Source organism: Phascolarctos cinereus, unplaced genomic scaffold, assembly GCF_003287225.1.
Source record: "Phascolarctos cinereus isolate Bilbo 61053 unplaced genomic scaffold, phaCin_HiC Scaffold_3;HRSCAF=262, whole genome shotgun sequence".
In the NCBI taxonomy this organism is placed as follows: Eukaryota; Metazoa; Chordata; class Mammalia; order Diprotodontia; family Phascolarctidae; genus Phascolarctos; species Phascolarctos cinereus.
In genome coordinates, this window is record NW_027555736.1 from 209,967,635 (window position 1) to 209,992,282 (window position 24,648).

At 37.5% G+C, this 24,648-nt stretch overlaps 1 protein-coding gene across 1 annotated transcript in view; it reads right to left on the reverse strand.

Moving 5' to 3' along the window:
- Positions 1-8,174: 8,174 nt before the first annotated feature.
- The window catches only part of TTC8 (tetratricopeptide repeat domain 8), a 49,573-nt gene continuing 33,099 nt past the window's right edge, over positions 8,175-24,648 (reverse strand). The window contains 6 exon segments of the mRNA XM_021000353.2: positions 8,175-9,342; positions 11,188-11,271; positions 16,265-16,387; positions 16,969-17,143; positions 18,642-18,781; positions 23,537-23,647. Coding sequence (XP_020856012.1) covers positions 9,226-9,342; positions 11,188-11,271; positions 16,265-16,387; positions 16,969-17,143; positions 18,642-18,781; positions 23,537-23,647 — 750 coding nt within the window. The 3' untranslated portion in view covers positions 8,175-9,225.

Here is a 24,648-nt window from a genome sequence, read left to right on the forward strand (position 1 = left end):
AATAGTATTCCATTACATTCATATGCCACAACTCGTTTAACCATTTCCCAATTGATGGGCATCCCCTCGACTTCCAATTCTTTGCCACCACAGAAAGAGCTGCTATAAATATTTTTGTATATGTGGGTCCTTTTCCCACACCTATTTCTTTCTCAACCCTGCATTGATAAGTAATGTGGCAACATTGTTGGATCCACCATTGGGGATGAGAGGTATAACTGGGAATAGTTGTGATGTAAATCAAAAGTCATTAATTATACTTTCAGAAAAAAAAGTAAAAGAGTGAAGAGAAGAGGAAAGGAGAGAAGGCCTCATCCATCTATGCTTTTGACTCACCTGCATTCAAAGTCCTTCTCACCTTTGAACATCCGTCAGCAACTGGTGCCTTCTCACCCTCCTCCATACTAGACCCTTCTCCCATTGTTGAGTTCTTTCTAGGACTTCCATTTTGGGGACAAGCTCAGGTCAGCCATGCTTTATTCTCTATCTGACTCTGTTTCTGACTCCCTGGACTCAGCTGCTCTCTCATTCTACAACTTATCTTACCACTTGGGGCTTTCTCACCCTGAAATTTCTCTCTTCCATATCATCCTCCTTCTCCCACTAGTGAGTTCCTTCCATTTTGAAGATAGGCCTAGGTTGGCCATGCTTCATTCTGCATCTGACCCTCCAAGACTTCACCACTATAAGTGAGATTACTTGTTAGATAGTGAGCTCCTTGAAAGTTAATAACAATATTGTGTTCTTTTTTCCTACTGATTAGCTAATAAGTACTTAATAAATAAATTTTGAATGAATTCACAGTAAAGGATAGAAGCATTACTAGGCTGAATTCTTACTGCTTGTTTGAAAAGGGTGGAAATGCTTCTGAAATAGTGATATTTTCATATTTCAGAAATCTAACCTAGTTAATACTTCATTGTTTGAATGGACTCATGATCTCTTAAGTTATTCCCTCCATCAGAAAAGGCCACAACCCTGTCACATATTCTTGTTGTTAGATTTTTGTCTGTGTGTGGCAGAACTGTTCCATAGAGAATTCACTTAGTACTATGGAAGCCTTTCTCTGGTACTTTCAATAATGAGGCATCGAGGTGGTGCAGTGAATAGATAAGAAGCTGGGCCTGGAGTCAATCAGACCTGAGTTCAAATTTGATATCAATCACTCATTAGCTATGTGACTCTGGGCTAGTCACTTAACCTCTGTTTGCTTCAGCTTTGCTTCAATGATAAAATGGGGATAATAACAGCACCTAACTCTCAGGACTATTGTAAAATCAAATGAGATAGTAATTATAAAACACTTAGCACAGGACCTGGCACATTATTGTTGTTGTTCAGTTGTGTCTGACTATTCATGAGCCCATAGACCACACTGTTCGTGGGGTTTTCTTGGCAAAGATACTGGAGTGGTTTTCCATTTCCTTCTCTAGTGGATTAAGGCAAACAGAGGTTAAGTGAATTGCTCAAGGTCACACAGCTAATAAGTGTCTGAGGCTGGATTTAAATTTAGACCTTCCTGACTCCAGGCCCAGTGTTCTATTCACTGAGACATCTAGCTGCCCCAACCTGGTACATAGTAGGTGCTATCTATATACGTTCTAGTTGTCATCATCATCATCATCATCATCATCATCATTTGATGGATGCCAGCACAGTTCTAGGACTACCTGCCAGGTCAATAATCATGAGAAAGAAACTTAGGAAAAAGGATTATAAAAATATAATATTCAAACTGCCTTCTCACCTAAAAAATCTAGATCTATGGATAACAGGGTCCTGGTAAATAGATACAAAAACCTCTCCTGATTTTTCCCTAAGAATTTAGTGAGTGCTTAAACCTAGCCCACATGGCTATCCTTTGCCAGTAGCTAGATCATACCAGAGCAGTTTCATGGGTGTCCTTTGGCCACCAGGGCAAAAGCATGTCAATATAGCATGGTTTGGCAGCTTTAAACTCACATAGAATAAAATAGCAAGGAGACAAATGAACACCCCCTCCAATCCTGCCAAAGAAAACCCTGAAGATGGAATTTGTAAGGCAGTTGTGTGGGCAGTACTTGGATGTGTAAGCAAAGCCAACCCCAAAGTGTCTCCAAGCATTTATTCATCCTCCCACTACCATGGAAAACACTGTGTCAAGTTGGGAAGATATAATTAACACCTTTACTAAGGTAAAGGATGGCACTCCCTCCCTGGAAAATTTAGCATTAACAGATTAGAAATGGGCTCAAGTATATCTTCTGAGGGAATCGAATGGAACAAACTGAGGTACTTGCCATTTTGCGGGTATCCTAGGAAAGTCGTATAGTGGAAAGAGTATTGGATTTTATGGATGAGGAAACTGAAGCTTATTCATTTGTTCATCTGTTCAACAAATATTTATGGCCCTAATAAATAATTTAGCACCAATCAAGTCTGGTTATAGCAGTCATAGGTAACATTTCATATGTTATTATTTCCTTTGCCTCTGAGAAACCCTGTTGCTCATGTTTCACTAGGAGAGAACCCAGTGACAAGTACAAAAAAATCAAGGGAATACTACTAACCAACATGACTATATAAAGAAGGTCAAAATGTTAAAAACCTTTTGCTGCAAACAGTAATTAATGAGGAACTATATGTAGAATACTTTGTTCTTTGTAAGAGCTGTGCCCAATTTCTGTCAGGAAAAGTCTTTTTGTTGTTGTTGTTCTTTGGGGCGTAGAGAGAGCAGAGTAAAAGAAAATAACGGGGAGGGAGGGAGAGAGTAGAAAATGTGTGGTTTGGAATGTCTGAATAGCTGAAAATAATATGTTTGCATTATAAGTATAAACATATTCATTTTTCATTCACCAGGGAATTTTATTCAAAAATTAGATTTAGATTTTTGGACTCTATAAAAGTCCTACTCAGAAACCTCATCATGGCAACAGAACTGGTGACCCTGAATTCTTTTGGGCATTGCTTTTGGTATTGCCAATCAAGGTGCTACCTGCTGGTTTTGGGGTAGAATCTTCCAATCTTTCTTCTTTTCTCAACCCTACACACATCCTCTTAATCCACTTTCCTTGCTCCTAATTTGTCTTAATCTGGGGAATGGTCAAAGGGAACTGATGTGACTCATACTCCTGCTCTTGCAGCCTAGGGATTGTGGACAGCTAAATTGGAAAAAAGAGTGGAAATGGAAAAGAGATGGGTGGCTGTGTAACACATAGCAGAGTTAGAGATTGGGAGAACCAAATCCGAAGAGGGAAGCAGTAAAAACCATTAGATCTTCAGCAAATGGTGCATGAGGTGTATTGGGATGGATGCTGTGCCCCTGATACTCCCCATGGACTGCAGATGCACAATGGATGATTCCCAATTCTTCCCTCTTATTTCTTTTCCACTCTTTCCCAACAAGGTTTGTTCCTGTTTCCCAAAACATTTCTATCTCTTGAGAGCATAACTTTCTGTTTACTTTGTCTTTTTTTGTATCATAATCATGGTTAACCATCGCTATACTGGTTTATATATATCCTTGCTCAAATGCAGCAGAGAGGGACCAGAAGGGAGCACCTAGGAGAGCAAAGAAACAGATTTATAATTGTAGCATCTTCAGTAAACCATTCCCCTTGTAGGTTTTTTCATTGCTGCAATTATCTTATTCTGCTGCCTTCAATAGCAGAGCCATACATACTACAGAGAGGAAAAGATCAAGCAGAGCCTACCTACCCCTTCAAAGAGTACAGGAAAGAGTGGATGGAGTCTGGCCCTAGAACAAAGTCCCAATCCAGAAACTGAGGCTGGAGGTATGAATGAACAGAAGAAAATGCCTATCACAATGAAGAAATACTCTAGGTTAAGAGAAGTCCAAGAGTTAAATTCAGAAAAAAAGACCAACTCAGTTATAAGTACAAGCAAAGCCTCAGAAGAAAAAAAAAATGGTTTGACCACAAGAATAACTGAAAAAACAAAATAAGAGAGTTTTAAAGATGATACTAAAGCTCTTAAGGGAAAAAAATGGAAGTTGAATAAACAGCTTTGCAACAGAAAATGGACACCTTACTCAAGTAGTAGACTCCATCAACAACAGAATGAAACAATCAGAACCATGAAAAATCATTCCATGAAGCAATAAGAGCTCACTTTTGAGTCTTTTCAGATTTACAATTGGTCTTTCTGGGATTCTTTTCAGGTATTTATTGGGATTTCTATGGGAGAGCTGGGCTTCTCTATGACTATTCACATTGCTATGTTTCCATGAATAGTGAACTTTAACATCTCTGGGACTCATTTGTCCATCTGTCAAGTGAGGGGTTTGAATGGATTCAATGACCTTCAAACTCTTTTGTAGTGTTAAAATTCTAGGCATAGGCAAGAATGACAGAATACATGAAAAGAGACAGTATACAAAGATGACTGAAGGTTGAGAGGTCCCTAAATTTTGCATTTTGTAAAGTCTGCATGAGAATTTGTCCTCACTTTTCAAATTATCACTTGGGACTACCTTTCCTTTTAATTCCTACAGTGAGATTCCTTGCTCAGCCCCTAAATGTCTTTTTGTTGGGCATCTCAAAGGCTCTTTTTCTCTTCCCATCTCATCTTCAGCTATCCTAATTGGTTCATAAATTTTTTTTCCCCTTGCATCACCTGGATGACATTCTGGCCCAGTATTTCCTTTTGTACCTCAAAAGATCTATGATTTCACCGGTTCACATATTTTCCTCAACTAAGTCAAATTAAAGGCCCTTTAAGCCTTAGTAGATATTTTCATGAGTTGTTGAGGCCAAAATAAAAAAGTACTCAACAGGTGTATAGTTTTCTGGTGAAGAGGTTCTCTAAGCTTAGCTTGGCTGGCTCTGCTCTAACGCAGTCTATCAATGGGCCCATACTCAAAGACTTTTACTGCATTGTAGGACTGCCAGAGCTTATGGCTCCACTGGCAGAGCTTTTGTGAATTAGTCAACTAAAAAGCATAAATTAGGCACCTGTCATTTTCCAGGTACTATGCCAAATGCTAGGGATATAAATGCAGAGAATCCTTAGTCTTCTCAAGGGAGCTGTGAACCTCTCATCAAGGTTATGATAAGACTCAATATGAGAGAAGTACTTGGGCTTGGAGGCAATATTCCTACCTGGGGTGTGATAAGCTCAATGATGTTAGGAAATCTGTCATTTATTTATGTTTCTCGCGAAGCACCTACGTGAAGCACTTAATAAATGTTAAACAAATGAACGAATGAATAAATGAATGAAGCTTTTCATTTAGCTATTCAGATTAGTGGCTACAATTTAATTTTAGGCAAATAATTTCTGATCACAAATTGAAATATATGTATTGCTATAGCAATAACTAGTTCATAAATACTGGCCTGCAGAAACGCCGCCACAGCACTGAGAGGTCACATAGTCCTAGAATAACTTTGTTACAAAGATGTATACAGCTTCTGATGCAGTGTTATATTATGTCATAATAAGTCAACTACAAAGTATTTTGCCCTTGGCAACCCTGACTCATTCTCTGCAGCAGTGTTCATATTGAATTAACATAAAATCAAGATAAAACCTTTTTATATCACTACTTTAGTGGACTCTTTTTTTATTGCTGTCGTACCCTCATTTTCACATGCAATTTAAATAATGCACAATAATGCTGCTGTATAAATGAGCTATGTAAAATTTGAATCTGGATAATGAATTCTACACATGGTGCCTTTTAAGCTTATAGACTCTTGGGACATCCTGTATTAAAAATGATGATAACTTTAAAGATCTTGAAAAATACACTAAGATATTGGCTGAAGGCAGAAATGAGAAACTTGTGGCCTAGTCTACAGAAGTCTTTTAAATACCTGTCCAAACAAGCACAAACTAGGAAGTGACTTGGACAGTGCAGTGAATTTAAGTATATTGCTGGATAACATGTTTCTGGTTTTCCTGGGATGTTGTAAACAACTTTTTTTGGTTTTATTTTTACAACATCACTGTTTAGAATGGATTTTCCAACATGTAAAAACCCTATATTGTCAATCAACATTTCCCCATAATTGAAATTAAAATATTGCTGTACCTAAAAAAAAACAGATACACATCCAAAGATGAATTGATGTCAAAGATAAGTGTTAGGAACTTAAATACAAATGAGTAAGCATTAAATAATTAAATTGTGTGTTTTCCATATATGTGTATATTAATATATACATTTGGTTTAAGTATGAAGGAATTCGGTATACGAGTGGGTTTTTCATTGATTTTGAGGGATATATGTTACATTGAAGTCACTTGGATGTTGTCGTTATTATTTGTCCTTCATTCTCAAAGAAGACCATGACATCAGGCAGGTGATGTCATGACAGACAAGTGAAGTGGATGTAAGTGAAGGAGGGCTATGCAAAGTCACCAGCCCCACTTGTTTACAGAGTGTATGCAATGTCCAGGTCCTTTAAAATGTGCTTCATGGGAACTCTTGGAGATTTTGGACTTTGAGTGAACAAAGTTTATTTGTTTTAACATTAGCCCTAGGTGAGTTGGAATGGCATAATGGTGCCACTGAGAAAAACAGAGAAGCTGAGAAGAGGGACAAGTTTTTCAGGAGAAATTATGAGTTCAGTTTTGGACATGCTGAGTTTGAGGTGCCTCTCATGTCCTGGTGGTGATATCAAGCAGGCAGCAGAGATGCATAATAGAGAGCTTGTATATAGAGATGCTTTTAATCTGCAAAGAAGTAGCTGAAATCATGGGAGTGGATGAGATCATGCCAAAGCAAAAAAAATTCAATTCAATTCAGTAAGCATTTATTAAATGCCTACCATGTACCAGGCACACTGCTAGGTACTCAGGATCAAGACAAAAATGAGATAGTTCCTGCCTACATGTAAGTTAAATTCTAACTGGGGAGAAAGAAGGTATTAATGTCCTCTTTGTATATATATGTCTGTATATACACACACACACACACATGCATGTATATGTATATGTATATATATATATACACACATGTATGTATGTGCATGTAGGTACATGTGTATATACACGTATATACATACACACATATTGTATGTATGTATATGAGGTCACATACGTACGACCTCAGTGTGTGTCTATACACACACACACACACACACACAGAGGTCACATTTGAACCCAGAGAAGATATGAGAGGCCAGAGGCTAGGATGTCCATTGGGAGGCTATTGAAATCATCCATATGAGAGGTAATAAGGGGCTATGATTATATGTGAGGAGTGGGAATGAAGAATGGAGGATTATTCTTAAGTAGTAAACCCCAGTGGCTAAAAGGATGGTGATCTCCTTGAAAGAAATTGGGAAGTTTAAAAGGAAAGATTTAGAAGGAGAAATTAATGAATTTGGTTTTGTACAGTTGAGTCTGAGAACCTAGTTGAAGATGCAGGACTATAGCTCAGGAGAGAGAGGAGGGTTAGATCATGGAAGCTAATAAGATCACTGAGAAAGCATCAAAAGGAGAGAGGTCCCTGGGACAGAGTGAAGACATCCACACACAGCAGAACATAGATGATCATCCCACAAAGGAAACTGAAAAGGACCAGACAGGTAAAAGAACCACTATAGAGGTGGCTTAGAAAAACCTTCATTTTATTCCATATTTTTTTCCTTCAAAACTGTAGGATAACACATTTTTCACTTCATGTTTGACTTCAGGGCATAATGATAAGGAGAGTGAATGATAAGATCATGTGAGGCAGCATGGTACAGTGATGAGAGATCCAACCTTGCAGTCAAGAAGTCCCTAGGTAAAATTTCTACCTCCAGGGCGTCCTGGCTGTGTAACCCTGCACAAGTCAGTTCACTTCTCAATGCCCCAGGCAACTCTCTAAGATTACAAATGGCAAAAAGGTTGTTGATGCAACATCAATGAAGGAGATTTCCTTTACCAAGTAAATAACAAGTCTGGGCCAAAACAGAATGCAGCCTAACTGTGGGGTTTCAGATAATAAATGTTCAGGTAAATGAGAAGCCCCTACAGTGCACACAGGTCTAATCTTCCCCAGTCCCTTAAAGCTCCTTAGTTATTTATATGTTTGTTTATTTATAGTCATCCTTCTAATAGGATAAAGGCCCCTAAAGAGGGTGTTTTCCTGATACTAAGTCACTAGGCTGACAGACCTTAGGTGCACAGAGTTATTAAAAATATAAGTAAAAAGTAGCACATAATACTGGGGAAAAGTCAAATAATTCCATTTTTGGTCTTTTATTTAAGAAGTATTGGTTGTAAAATAGTGAAAAAAAAAATAACAAATACATGTTTCAGTGAAAGTTGAAAGGTACATTTATCATGTTTTAACTATTTTAATATGATTTCCTCAAATCCAAATTGGAATATATGGGGATAATCCTTTCCCTAAAATATATTTTCTTCAATCAAAATTTTAGTAACAGCTAAAGTATTGTTTAGCAATAAAAATAATTCTAAGTAGGGAGAAATATTTCCCGGGATATAATTAAATTTTGATAATCTCATTCTGACTTTAAATTTTATCGTACAGATAAATAATTAAATTTATAAATGCTGTTGTAACAATATAATAGTCTCTACTAAACAACTGTTAATGTGTTGATACCATTCCACCTTAATGATAAAATTAATATAAGGTAATTATTTCATCAGCAGAATCAATGCTTTCTTAATGCTTTGTGTTTAAAAATCCTTACTGAAAACAAACCGACATGATAAAACAAAAGAATTGAACAAATCAAATCTGTGACAAATGGATTAAATATTTATTTTAAAACATAAGAAACTAGAAAATATACAGTATTCTTAGGATATTTAATATGAAAAGTTTTCAATAGTTTTTTCTTTTAAGAAGTAACATTTCTACATAGAATAAATGCACAAACTCTTAATAAAAATGCAGTTAGAAAAGCAAATTTTTGCCTTTTCACTCTTTAATATGCTTAATGGCTTTTCCAAGAACATTAAATACCAATTATACTCTTAAAATCCTTTCAGGTGTTTTGTAAACATTACAGGGAAGCACCTACCATCTATCTACTAAGGTCATGCCTTTCTTCAACAGCTTCTACATGTGTTTACAGACAACATTTCATAAAAATTCTGCGTTAGAAAATTTTTATTATGTACTTTAAAGTTAAATCTCCTAACCCTCCAATTCTCTTCCCATCAGCACAGGGTATATTATTAAGCTTCATGTGATAAAATATCTGTACTAATATTATGATGTCTGCCTCTTCCTAAGAGCACGTTTGGTAGGAGGAGCAATCAAATCATGGCAAAGTGCTGTTTTAACTGTTTAATTAAATGTTGTGTGTCAATATGATCTGGAAATGCTGCTTCAGCCTTCTGCGCGGCCACATAGCTTCTCTGCAGGTCTCCTATCTGTAAGAAATAAATGAGGCACTCAACTACATATCAAGAAAAGTACAGTAAATGCATATTATACAGATACAGGATCACAGGGTGCATCCAGTCTAACCCCTCATTTTACAACCAAGGACATGAAAGCCCAGAAAATTAAGTGACTTGCCTTTTGTTACCACAGAAAGCCAGGATTCAAATCCAAGTCTGTGGATACCAAATCCAGTGTTGTTGTCACTATATCAGAAATACTGGATCAACTGGCTATACTGATTTTAGTTTTAGAATCAGACAGCTTTTTAATTATTTTTTAAAGATTTTACTCATCTGAAGTATTGTGTCAAGTTAAATATGAGCAGCCCAGTTGGAAATTAATAGATTTATTTGGGGGGGTTGGGGAGGTAGGAGAGGGTAGGCCATGCAATTATGCATAATTAGTATATGCATAATTAGAGGTATCAAAAAAAACCAACAACAAACAACCCCTATAATATACTTCATACAAAGACATACTTTTAAGGACATGGAAATAAATGCAAAATAAGATTATTCAAAACTAATATATTTTGTACTCTATTTAGCTTCTTAAAGACAAAAATATTGAGATAAATATGGCTTAAACTCTTTAAAATGAGGTTTGGGATTTTAATGTTTGCAGGGAACAGATAATGATTTTGTTTTAAAGTCTGGTACTAAAGAGACACAAAGAGGAAAATTGAAAGAATCTGTATTTATCTATTTCTGTAACCAAAGAAAGCTGAACAGACTTTGTTGAGATTCAATCAGTGATTAAAGCAAATTTAATTATTTCAATTCTAGTAATTTTTCTGGTTAGAATACTGCTTTCTCTTACCAGTACACAGCATCTTGCCACAAAAGATCTTTCCTGTGCATGTTACTGGATTAAAATACAATAGTTTCCCTAAGATGACACATCATATTTATGCTTAACAGTCTTTTTAAAAATATGTTTTTATTTGTTTATACTGCTTTTTACATCATTGTAGTTTTCCCCAGTATATTTCCCTTCTCAGACAGCCAACCAACATAATCTTTTTTTTTTTAAAAGAGGTAAAGTGTTGTAGTAAATAGAAAGCTGGCTTCAGAGTAAGGAAGACTGGGTTCAAATGCTAGCTCTGATGCAGGCTTGGTTGTGTGACCTTGCACATATCACTTTACCTCTCAATGTCCAAGGCAACTTTGCGAGACTTTAAGTTTCAGAGCAGTTGATTACCCACATTGATCAAGACAGTTTTTGTACTGGGAGTTCACTACACTAATGAAATCATAGGTCCCTAGCAATCTTATTTTTAAAAACAGAATTATAAGTGAGGATAGATAGCTTCTTCACATTGACTGTTCTACTTAGAACATGTTTTGGATAAAGGGTTAAATTTATGTCTATACTTGGTAGATTTTGGGCCACACAGCTAGCACTATCAGATCTAGACTTGAACTCAAGCTATCTTGACAGCAAAATGGGCGCTCTGTGCACTACGGCATCTTGCCTCTCAACTAAATAGTTTCTTCAACCTAAATGTTGAGAAAAATTATCATATTCAGGCAGGCTAGTGGGATTTTGGCTAGAAAAGATCTGAGATCATCTGTACTCCTTATTTTACAAATAAGGAAACCAGGGTCCAAAGAAGGTAGTGATGTGTCCAAGGTCAGATGGGCAATAAATGGTAGGAACCAAGATTTGAACCTAAGGATTCCTTTAGATTCACAGTCAGTGTTCTAGTATACCATCCTGCCTTGATATGGCATTTATCAAGAAAATAAGGATTTCTTTATCCTGCTGTACTTTTATTTTAACCAATGAAGAAGAAAACAGAACTAATAAAAGATAAGTACAGTTGGGCATACCTTATCAGAGAGTGCTGCAAAATTAAAATGAGGCTCATACATATGGGGTGCTAAAGATGAAGCAGTTTGCAACAGGGCTCTTGCCTAGGTTAAAAGAGATACATACAAGCACAAAAGAATTAATGGACCATAAACAAGGTATTTTGATGGATGTTCTGTAAGAAAATTTGAACCTTAAACAAATAATATTATTAATAACAGCAACTGGGGCAAAATATATAAAAATATTTTTAAGAACCAGTGAGAAAAAGTTTCTATCATATTTAAAGATTAAAGATTTAAAGGCAGAATAACAGTTTTGATTGTCTTACACTTCTAAATAATGCTCAACTCAAAATATTATCTGAAGAATAAAAGTTTTATAAAAGGGAAAAAAATCCTTCATATATTTGGGGTTCTGCTGTTGGATTAAGTTTTGATTTTTTTACTACCTGTTCTCTATGGTAAATAAAGGGCAACAGTAATCTTCAAAACCCCATGTAGTAAGCTGAATGAGAGAAAAATACATGCTGGGAGCATCCATCCTTCATGGCACTGATGTCTTACTCGGCCCTGCTGGCTATCCTTCTGAAGGAGAAGGGAATTGAAGCTGACAGGATATCTGCTCTCTGAAGTGCTCAAACAGCAAAATGCTCATCCCTGCCTGTCCCCTAAAGGACCAAAGGAACATATACAATAGAGAACTGAGATGTATATACAAGCATCCTCTGGACCCCAAATCAGCAACTGAAAAGCTGTAGCTGAAATGCTCAGGCCGACATTAAACCTGCTGTAGCATATACTTTGTCAGGGATGAGAGGAGGAAAATAAATGTGTAAATCAAACGACAGCATTCCTTAATGCTAAGAATCATATTAACATAATGGGAAAAAACCTGCTTACTTTTTATATGTTAGCCACTGTGCTTGGCACTGGGGATACACAGAGAATGAAATAATCACTACAGTTATCCCTTCCACATCACGACTTTCCCCATCACAGTTTCAATGCATCGCAGCTTGGCATAAGAAACTAAATGGGAATTTTGGGGGAGTCTTGTGGAAGCTGCAGATGACTCGTGAAGGACAGCAGATGACACAGAGCCTATGACCAAATACTTAACCCCAAATTTTACAATAAGGTACTGTAAACACCCCATAAAAGAAAAAGAAAAAATTCAGACTTCTTCTCTGGTACAAAGGGAGGGCCAAAAAATTTTTCCAGATTTATGATTTTCCAGATCGCAGGCTGCATCCCTAACCCATGATGTGGAAGGGATAACTCTACTTTCAAGAAGCTTCGGTTCTAATGGGGAGTCAGTAAGAAGGGTGAGCATACATATCTACATACACCCAATACACATTTATAAATGTATACATACACACATATACATGTACATATGCAGAGTAAATATATAAAGAGGATACATATGAATAGGGGTTCAGTACAAGGCAGCTAAAAAGGGAGGGCCCTAGCATTTGGAGGGATTAGAAAAGGCCTCATGTAAGAGGCTATGCTTAAGCTGCATCTTGAAGGAGAAACAAATTATAAAGCTGAGGCAAGAAGAAAATGCATTCTGGGGATGAAGGACACCCAGACCAAGGGCATGAGATGAGAGCTGGAGTGCTGTGTGTAAGGGACAGAGAGACCAGTGTGACTAAAATACCTAGCACAGGAGTGGGGAGGAATATCCAAAGAGGCTGGAAAGACAGATTGGTGCCAGGATGTAAAAGGCTTTAAAAGCTCAACAGAGGAGTGTATACTTATAGTTTATTCTAGAGGCAACAGGGAGCCACTAGAATTTACTGAGTAGGGGACCAACCTAGTAAGGTCTGAGATGAAGGAAAATCACTTTGGTGACAATGTAAGCATCAGAAAGAATGGAATGGAGAGAAAAGTGTGGAAGAAACCAATTAGAGGTTGTTGCAGTAATCTAGGGGAGAGTGATGGAGGACTGTGTGGATAAACTGAAGGGATCTGATGTAAGAGATGTTGTGGAAACAGAAGCATCAATCACTATTTGGCAACTGATTGCATATATGGGGGAGGAAGAATGAAGAGTAAAGCATAATACTGAGGCTACAGACCTGGGAGAATGGAAAAATGATGGTACCTTCAACAAAAACAGGGAGGTTTGGGAAAAAGTTGGGTTAAGGAGAGGTGGGGAATGAATTCTATTTTTGAATATGTTTAATTTGAGTATTTTGAAATATCCAATGGGCAGCTGGTAATGCTAGACTGAAGCTCAGGAAAGGGACTGGGACAAGATGCAGAGATTTGAATTATCTTCATAAAGATGATAATTAAACTCACAGGAGCCCAAGAAAGAGCCTTAAGGAACACCCACAGTCATGGGGCATGATATAGATGATGAGTCAGCAAGAGACCCAAAAGAAATGGTCAGATAGGTAGGCGGACAGCTGGGACAGCAGTGTTCTGAAAATCCAGAGAGGAGAGAGTACAGAGGAAGAGAGGGTGGTCAGCTATGTTAAATACAGCAGATAGGGTGCGAAGGGTAAGGACTGAGACAGGACCATCAGATGTGGCCATTAAGAGTTCACCGGTAACTTTGAAAAAGCAGTTTCAAGCCAAATGCCAGATCGAAAAGGACTGAGGAGCAAATGAGAGGAGAGGAAGTAGATACAAGCTGCCTTTTCTAGAAATCTGGCTGAGAAAGGGAGGGGAAACATAGCATAACAACTGGGGACATTTAGGCATGTGTGAAGGAAGCAGATAGGGAGAGGCTGAAGATTAGAGGCTGAGTATGCCTGAGATTACAAACTCCTGGTGAAGGCAGGAGAGGATGGGATCAGGAGCACATAGAGGCCTTAGTCTTGGCAAAGAGAAGGGGCCCGTCACTGTCAAAAGCCTGGAATAAAGGAGGTGAGAGTGGGGATAATATCAAGGGGTTCTACAATGAAGAGAAGGGGGAAAGAAGGAGCTCACATCAATGGCCTTTATTTTCTCAGGAAAGTCAGGAGGTAAGGTCTTCAGCAGAATGGGAAGGGAAGATATGGGAGGCTAGATGAGGGAAAAGTTTAGAATCTCTTTTGTGGGGAGTGAGAAGTCAATTAGGGAGAATTAGAAGTATTGCTTTGTAGCAATAAGGGCCCTGTTGAAATAGGATAGTATGAATTATGGTGCACCCAGTCAGCTTGGTTTTATATCTTCCTCTAGTTCCATTCAGCAGCGCAGTTAAGTAACTACCTGAACAGAGAATGGGCCTTTGATTTCATTGATGATAGAGAACTTCTCAAGAAGAAACTCCTACAAAGCAGCTAACTGCTTATACAGCTTTAGAGAACTCCTGGGGCAGGGGCGGGGGAAGGATTTGTTCTGTAAAACTTGGACTTAGTCAAAAGGCTGGCTACACGTGGCCTCAAGGCTGCAGGTTTCTCATCCCTGGCCTGGAGCACTGAGTTATTAAATGCCTTATTCAGGGTCATAGCTAGTACGTGACAGAGATGTGACAAACCCTGCCAGGTCTTTACCCACTATGGTATGCTGCTTCTGAATATCCATGGGGGAAAGAATTAATCATTACATAAAGGCACACAGAAGGCAACTTTTTAAATGGTCAAAATGGGTTGGTGTGATAACAATAGCTCATATTTATTTAGCACTTTACATATCTTTTTTCCTTTCTTATAACAACCCTGACCCAGTAGCAGTAATTACCATTACCCATTTTATAGGTGAAGAAAAAGAGTCTCAGAGAAGTTGTGTTCATTGCCCCAAGCCACACAGTTAATTAAGTGGAAAAGGTGGGACTTGAATCCACATCTTCTGAAGATAAGTTCAATGTAGTCGCTACAAGGCTGGGCTGCTTGTCACTGATGCAACCATTTCACCAAAACACAAGATGCAAGACATATAAGAAGGGACAAAAAAGCCTTTGTCCTTTTAACAACACAATAAATACATGTCTCATACAGATACAACTTCAGCATCCACTCTATAAGATCTCATTTTAGAACATTAGTTTGTCCCTGGTCTGCCACTGATTAGAAGTAGAGTGGAATACTGGGTAAAGAGTTGGTCTCGGTGTCCTTAGGACACCAAGTCTTTTGCCTCTGACATCGACCTGCCTCACGCCCTAGGAAAATCTCCTAATGTCTCAGTGTCCCGGGCAACTCTCACAGATGCAAAACAGTTGCTGATTGGCACTGGTAGGAGTTTCTTCACAAGGAGCTCCCTAAGCCAATGAACTCAAAGGTTCAGTCAAAAAAAAAAATTTTGTCAGTAAGAATCAATCTTCCTAACTTTGGGTGACCATATCATTCTAATGGGGGAAGATCACACATAAAAGAAAGTTGAAGGGGGGAGAAGAGAGAAGGTACCAGCTCAGGAGCATAGCAGAGGAAGTCTAGGACAGGGGTGGGGAACCTTCAGCCTCGAGGCCATAGGTTCCCCACTGCTGGATCAACTGGAGCTAGATATAAATGTAAATATAGGCACAGAGTCCAATCAGCCTAAATATTAGCAATTTACTTAATTAGGAGCTCAAAGAGATTATGATGGAACTCATAATTGCATTTAAAATGAACTTCCTAAAGCCACACAGGAGAAAACCAGGTGGACCTTAGGGGCTATTATATTGCCCCAGGCTTAAAATGACCTAATTATTATTATAATGGTTATACTACAAAATTAATACAGGTAAAAGAAATATAATTTTATAGAAGGCCATATTTAACAATTAATTTTTCATAAAATTTGGTGGACATTATAATAATTGTGCTTCACAATAAAAGAAATTCAAGCAACACATGTTCCTTAACAAAATAATAACAAAGCTTTACTTTCACTTAAAGAAAAAATAAACTAAAACCAAACAGTTGAAAAGATGCTGGTACACAAAGTACAGATGAACAATGGAGTGAGTCCGATTTAAATGTTCCCACAGTAAATGCTGCCAAGTGTCGCACTAAGCCTGATAAACATTTTTCTTAGAGTTCAAGTGATTAGTGGATATTGTCATGACACTTATCAGACTCACATGCCATTTCTGTTACTAACACATGGATAGTTGCATATTTTAACTTTTTTTTTTTAAAAAGTACATTCAGTCATTTGCCTTCTTTGTAAATCCACCAACCTGTTCGACATGTCCCTTTCGCATCTCCAGCACAGCCAGGTTGTTGTAAGCTTCTGCGTGGTTGTTATTGTTGACTAGAGCCAACCTGAAACACTGATAGGCCAAACTCAGATCTCCTATTCCCTACAAAAGAAAATGTCTTATTTTTCTTCAGTAAAAATAGAGCTTTTCTCCCACTGTCGTTTTCTCTTCCTTTCTCATAAAAGACTTAGAAAAAAAGTAACAACAATTACATTTCAGTAGTCCCGCAGGAGCTTTTAATTTTGTAGTGGATAGAGAGCTGGAGGATCTGGGTTCAAATCCTGGCTCTACTTCTTACCATCTGTCTGCCCTTTAGGCTCTTAGTTTCCTCATGTGTAAAATAAAGATGATTTCTAAGACTCCCATAGCACACTGTGATATGATAAATGCAATTTATCATATTTTGCTTTGTGAGCATGTGTCTCATTGATTGTATTAGACGTAAGTTCCTAAAAAGGCAGGGACCTAGTCTTTACTAATTTTTGTATCCCCTTCAGTGTCCGGAAGAGTTTTTTTGCATATCGTACAGGTTCTCAAGAAGGATTTGCTGAATTGAACTGTCATGACTGCTAGGAACCTCTAATCTTCCTGCCAGAAATACAAATACCCTGGGTTTTATAACAGCTGGGGAATATGTACAGCTCAGCATTTTATGGTAAAATGGTCACATCTGAAATACATACCACAGCTACATGTCCCAAGTTATACCAGACATCAGCTGACTCCTCCTCATTTTCAGACAAAGAAAGGGCACGTTCAAATGAGGTCAGAGTCATATCATACTGCTGGGCATAGAAGCAACAGAGGCCCAGATTGTTAAAAAGCTGGCAATTATAAACACCCATCTGCAATAGTCGCCTGTGTGAAGAGACAAAAATCTTAGAAGGTAAAGTCATAGTTTGTTTTTAATCCAACATTAAAATTTAAGACTTAAAAAAATTAGAAATGACTACTTTATATGATTATCCTTCCTTCCAAAGAATATAAAGGAAGCATGATTATATTAAATTAACATACATATACATATACACAAAACACAAAAAACCTTATTCTTTGTAATTACATTCATTATTCATGGGAAATATGTGTCTAATAGTCAAATCAGAAAAAAAAAATATATATATATATATATATTCCTTTCTCTAGAAGCTTTTTTTCTTATATTACCAAAACAAAAATATTAAAAAATGAAATATTCTTTACAGCCAAATACAGCCAATGAATGTCAACTTTTTACACTTCGGTTTTGGTATGTGATGGGATATTTCAATTCCCTTTTATTGATTCTTCTGGGACTACGCTCATGTAACAGGTGTACCCCAGCTGGTACTGAGGCAGCTCCCTTCCCTGCCCTTGAATGGGACAGATAGAACTTTAAGGGCACACGTACACAAGGGATGCCACCAGTCAGGCACAGGAAGCGCTAAGTGAGAGCTGCTGAGTTAGGAAAATAAACAAGAGGCTGCAGAGAGGGATGGTTGACCAGACTGCCAAAGCTGGGCCTAGGGAATATGGGCATGAGAGGAGGCCCAGACTGGAGTGAGGGAGCTGGGCCTGATTGCTAGAGCAACACTGACCCAAGAGTCAGAGGAGTGGCACCAGATGAGATGCTGCACCAATCTCAGGACCTGTGATTCTGCTTGAGATGCAGGGGCTTCACTAACTGCTGCTATGAGTTTGCAGGGACTGTCAGCTGAACCTCCAAACCCAATGCCCTTAGCATGATGCGTGGTTCACAGTAGGTGCTTAATAAATGCTTATTGACTTAACTAGATTCTAGATCAGGATACAAAGATCACTGGCTCTCTAAATTGCTTTTCAAGGGGCTTATACGCAAGTCCTTTCTACATTTAATGACTCTGATAGCCTGAAAGCTTATAAGGGAGCAGAGGGCCTTTTGAGAAACTCTTACCAGTTTTGTATGTTCCCAGGAGAGATGCTGGGTGGGGACACAAGCTATCAAAGGTATTACTGGAGAAAGGACCCCAAGATTGAACCCAGTCTTCTGAGTTAGAAGTTGGGATCCATCTGACACATGGGTCAGATCCAAAATGTACCTCTAAATTTTGACTTGTGTTGTCTTTTTTTCTGTTATTTGTTTTCTGTTTAATGTCTGTAACTGGCTCGCTCAGGTCATTAGATCACGGTGATTATGGAGACCAGATCATAAGTTTTGTCTCTGTCATTGCTAGCTTTTCTGTGTTCTAGCACCAAAAGCTAATGCCATCTGGCAACTGCCCACCACGGGTTCAAGAAGAATTGGGCAAGAGGGTCTAAAAGGAAAAGAAAAGATTTACTCTCACTGATACATGTCCTACTAGGAAAATATTTTGGTCAAATCTAATATAAAACAAACCTGTAAAATCGTAGAGCTATTTCAGGTTGGTCAGAATAAAAATGGTTGCTTCCAATGCATGCAATAGCTTCCACATGTGTATTATCCTGCTTTAAAACATCTTTGTAGTATTCAGCAGCTGATGAGATATTATTCATTGCCTATTCTCCATCAAAACAAAAATCAACAATGTAACACCATATTTATTTCTACCCAATTTCTCTCTCTCTCTCTCTCTCTCTCTCTCTCTCTCTCTCTCTCTCTCTCTCTCTCTCTCTCTCTTTCTCTCTTTCTCTCTCCCCGCCCCCCACACGCGCACACACACACATCTGTGATTTCATCAGAGTAGCGAGCTCCTGAAGAGGAAACTCCGCTAATTTTGGACTGCCAACTGTTGTGCAATTTATAATTTTTGAGAGCTTCCTGGAGCAATTTGCCAATGGTCAAAGACAGTATGTGGCAGAAGCAGAAACTCATATTATTGCTCTCTTAAAGTTGAAAACTTTTCACTGATGTAATATTTTATGTCCAAACACTGTTGACCACCCACTTCTCCTAAACATTCTCTCCTCTCCTTATTTTTCTGACTCTGCTCTCCAGGTCCTCCCCCTAGTCATCTGGCCATTCCTTCTCACTGTCCTTTGCTGGATCTTCATCATTGCTTTAACCTCCCCTCCACTCTCTTTCTACAATCTCTCTCATTGATCTCATCAGCTCCCATGAGTTCAACTATCACTTCTGTGCAGATGACTCTCAGAAAGCAGTAGCACGACCATAAAAATAACTATATAAGTATATATAAGTAGTCCAGTAAAATGTTACGAGTAATTTGAAGTCAGAGTAAATTCTTATAACATCCTTATGAAACCAGTTATTTTTCACATTTCTATTTAAAGCTAACACACCCTTTAAGGCTCACTTATAAAGGTTTACCTTAAAATCCAGGAGAAATTCCTGTTTCTTAAACTATTCCCTCCTCCTACAGCACCCTTTCCATAATATTGGGAATTTCTCCCAAGGCTAGGTAGGAATCGTTTGACTCTATACTCACAGCTTTCTGAATTTAGCTCTGATCTCCTCTGTATATTTATATTTAGTAGGGCAAAGTTGCAATGTCACACTTTGCTGTTAGCAGACACCATCTAACATGTGGTATACATCAGCCTGAAAACTGGCTAAAAAAAAAGCTTTCAACTTCAGAAAAACAAATTTTACTACTTCTATAAGTCTAAGAGTCTAAAATATTCATTTTTATAAGATTAGGACTACACATGCACTTTTTACAGTAATCACATAAAATTAATTTCAATAACTCATTTTAATATACTTAAATATAGTTAAAGTAGCTAGTTATGTGAAACATTTTGTGTACAGATTTAATTTTCCCCTCAAATTCATTAACTTAAGAAAACTCAAATTAATATCACCTAAATGATTTCACAAAGGTCATTTTTAAGCCATTTAATAAATTATAATTCCATTTTAAATTCATTGAAAATATTATGTAAATTGAAAGCAAGCTACAAAAGAAGTTGAAGAACACTTCTGACTTATACCCTTTTGATTAAAAAAAAAAAAACAACAGAAGCCAGTTTTAGCAATGGAAGAATACTTACTGCAAGGAAAACAGTAACCACAACAGAAAGCATTAACTAAATAAATCATTCCCAACACTAACAGGCATATAAAAGGAACAATAAACAATATGGAATACTAAAATTTCATTTTAAAACAGGTAAACAACAAACAATGGAAAGATAAATTTTTTAAAAAGGATTACATGATTATGATGAACAAATGTTAATGCCTCCAGAGGAAAAAACATGTTGTGAAATAGAACAAAAGTCACCAAAGGCAAAATAAGTGGTAACCTCCAAATAACAAACTTTACTAATTAATTCTAAGTCTGTTATTCTATAATGAAGAAAGGACTATATCAGAAACCTCATTTTGTGGTATAGAGCTAAAAGTCAGGAGAACTGTCATATTCAGTCACTTTTTTCATTGTCCCTGAGTGAACCAGGTACATTCCAATTCCATCCTTATGCTCTGCTACCTCCTCCTTCATGGAATGTGCTTGGCTTTTTTCTTCACTTATTGGAATCCTATCTATCCAGTCATTCATTTATTCAATCAATCAATATTTCCTAAGTACTTACTATGTGCCCAGGCACAAAATTGCAGATTTAGATTTGGAAAGGACCTCAGAGGTCATCTATTCCAACTCCATTAGACAGATGGGGAATTCCAGTCTAGAGAAGTTAAGGGACTTGCCCAGGTTTATGTAGCTATTGAGTAGCAGTCAAGAGGAACCATTATGAGGACCCTAGATGCACTGAACATGCAGCCTAAAGGTTAAAGGGCTGGTTTTATATTGTAATCATTGATATATTAATCTCTGTTAACTTTTAAAAAATAGATGCTATTTCATTATTCTTTCAGGTCCTGAGGCAAAGACTCCGGTTTAAGATCATGGAAAAGGTTGGGGTCATAGATCAGATTCACAGTAGATACTCAATAAATTTTGGTTCATTTGTTCTCTGATTATGGAAATTTTATGCCAAACTATTTTTTTTAAAGAACTGTGCCTAACCCTTTCAAAGGATTTAAAACAAGATTGCTAATCTAAATCTCATTTTAGCTACATTAATTTTTTCAACAATGGATTCAAATATAAAAATAGTTGACCATAAATATAATCATTTTGGTGTAAAAATAGCTAGCATTTAACAACAACAGCAACAACAATGGAGCTTAATTCAGGACATTCACTGGAAGGTCAAATACTGAAACTGAAGTTTAAATACTCTGGCCACATAATGAGAAGACAGGGCTCATTGGAAAAGACCCAATGTTGGGAAAGACTAAAGGCAGAAGGAAAAGGGGACGGCAGGGAATGAGATGGATAGGTAGTGTCATGGAAACAATGAACATGAACTTGGATAGACTTTGAGAGATAGTCCATGGGGTCAAAAAGAGTCAGACATAACTGAACTGTATATGGAACTTTTAAGGTTTGCATAGGACTTCACATATGTTATCTCATTTTATCTTCAATACAACCCTGGGAGGTAGGTGTTATTATTAAATTTGACAGATGAGAAAATAGGGACAGAGGTTAAGTGACTTGCCCACGATCACACAGCTATTAAGTATCTGAGGTGGAATACGAATTCTAGTCTTCCCGACACCAGGTCTAGCACTCTCTCCACTGTACAACTTAGCTACATGAGAAAATCTGTTTTTGCTAGTAAAAAAAAAAAATAAAAAATACAACTAGTTTGAGCAAACTGAAATGCTGTTTCTTTGCCTCAAAGAACAACTGGACTTTCATTTTCATACCTTCTTAAAATGGAACATCTACAATAAGCATTAATTGAGTATCTACTAGGTAAAAAAAAATGCGTTAGGTGCTGAGAGAAATACATAGATAATTAAGAAAGACATAGTCCCTACCCTTAGGAGGTTAGGTATGGATTGGTGACAATAGGTGAGATAAGACATGTATACAAATACCTAAAACATGGTAAAGATCTGAGAGAGATAAACAATGGATTATATGAATTCTGATGAAGAACCACTGAGGAGAATTCCAGTGCACTTGCACTAAGACTTGAATGGTGAGCAGAATTTCAATAGGCAGGGATGACAGGAGGATTGTGTTTCCAGGGAAGAGGATAAGCAGAAACAGGGATGGGGGAAATCAAGGAAGAGTGATGAATTCTGTTTGGTCATAATATAAAATATGTAAAAGGCAACAATACGAGATGATAATGGAAAGGCGGGCTGGAGTCAGATTTTAGAAGGTCTTGAATGACAGATTTAAGAATTGGCCTTTTATTTAGGAGGCTGAAGAAAACCACTGAGATTTGGAGAAAAAAAAAAGAAAAAATTTTGAAGCAGCAGATCAGAGGCTATATGTTATGTTAGCAAGATTAATTTGGCTGTTTTATTAGATGGTATGAAATCAAGAATAGATGTGAGGAATCTGATTAGGAAGCTTTTCAGTAGTTTGTGTGAGAAGCAAAAAGTTAGGATGGTGGCAGTGAAAATGGAAAGAAAGTAAAGAGATGTGAGAGAGATTGTGGAAGTAGAACCAAGAGGAACAGGGTACTGGATATGGAGGATGAGAATGAGGGTTAGAGTCAAAGATGGCTTCAGCATTCTAACTGGAAGACAGCTGGTGACAAAAGCAGAAATACCACAGTTGGGTAAAAACTTTTTGGTAAAAACAGTCAAAACTTGTGCTCTGTAGTGATAACCTCTGAGAACCCAGGGCTGCCATCTTCACACCACAGAGAAGCAAGCTTTTCTTCACATAGTGCTTTCATCTCCATTCCCAGGGCTTATTCCCCAAGCCTAGAATTCACTCCTTCCCTCCCCTATGCCTCCCAGAACCCATTATTTTCTTCAAAACACAGCTCAAACATGACTTTCTACCTGAAGCCTTTACTGGTTCCCCTCACTACTAGTGCCCTCCCTCCCTACACTACCTTGTATGTATTCGATATATCCTTATGTATGTACATGTTGTCTCACCTGATAGAATTCAAACTCCTTGAGAGTAGGGCCTATTTAATTTCATTTCTGCCTTTGGATCTCTATCACAGTACGTGGCATGCAGTAGGCACAGTAATAAATGCCTCCTGACAAAGTAGCGCTTTAGCCGAGAGGTAAAAATTAACTTGACTAAATGAACACATAAAAGCATTCCGCCCCACCTCAGGAGGGAGCAGAGCTAAATTCCAGGTCTCTTGAAACTCTATAAAAGTATGTTATTCCCTTCCTCCCCTCTCCCATCAAACCCTTCCCTCGTCTAAACAGCCTCCCCGACTGCCAGGAGACTTTAAGAGCTATGAGGGTAATATTTCTGTAGGCACCCTTTCTTACAAAACAAATTTTTCAAGACTCCGTACCTCATATATCCTAGCAATTCCACAAAGAAGGGTCACTTCTCCTGGAAATTTATCTAAGCCTTGTTTAAAAAGATTTAAAGCTGTGACAGGCTGATCCAAGGAGGTATAAACCTAAAAAAAAATCAAGATGCATTTTATTATATCACAAAACATATTTATTCTTCTACATGTTGTTGCTAATAAAAAGTAGAATTCTAGAGTCTAACTGAAAAATTCTCAGAAACGTACAGTGATACCTTTATTATATCTGCAGTTTAACCCCTACATTTCCACACAATAAATTCCAAGTACAAAATCTCTTCATTCTTCTATGCTTTAAATTAACAACACATAAAATAGATAAATTAACTTTCACATACTTATAAAAGAACTTCTAAAATGGAGAATATAATTTGTAGCATACAAATTTAAAATTACAATTTTTACTTTGTAATTTCTATGCTTAAAACATCATTTTTCAAACAACTGATTTCATTGCTATGAGTATCCCTTCTGCTGCTATACCACTACGCAGTCTTTCCATGTCTTACAAGGAGGGCTTCAGAAGGTCATAAATTTAAAGCTGAAAGCTTCTTAAAGATCATCCCATTTTACATAAGGAAACTGAGCCTAAAGAAAGGTAAAAGAATTTGCCCAAAGTTACAGTATCAGAGCTAGAATATGAACCTAGGTCCTCACACTGAGAGAAAAGTGATTTGCCCAGGCTCACATAGTCAGTATGTGTCAGAGGAGGGACTTGAACCCAGATCTTCCTGGTTCCAATGTCTCACTATCCTTTACGCCATGGCTAGCTTTTCTGGCACATACTACACAATGGAAATTTTATTTCATTTATTTTTTGTATGGTGCCATTTTAAAGAACAAACCATTCTTTTACACCATTTCCTTTTCAACTATAATATAGTCTACATTTAAAAAAAAAAAGCTCTTCAAAGTTTAGCAAAACGAGATGATCATCTTTACTTTATCCAACGTTTTTAAGCCTCAGGAAAGCCCAGAATTAACTTTGCTTCGATCCTGAACACCCCAGAAGCCCCATCTCCTGTGGTTGCAGGAATCAGTTACAGGAAATGAGCCAACAAACAGACCTCACTAGACTTAACAGCAAGGAA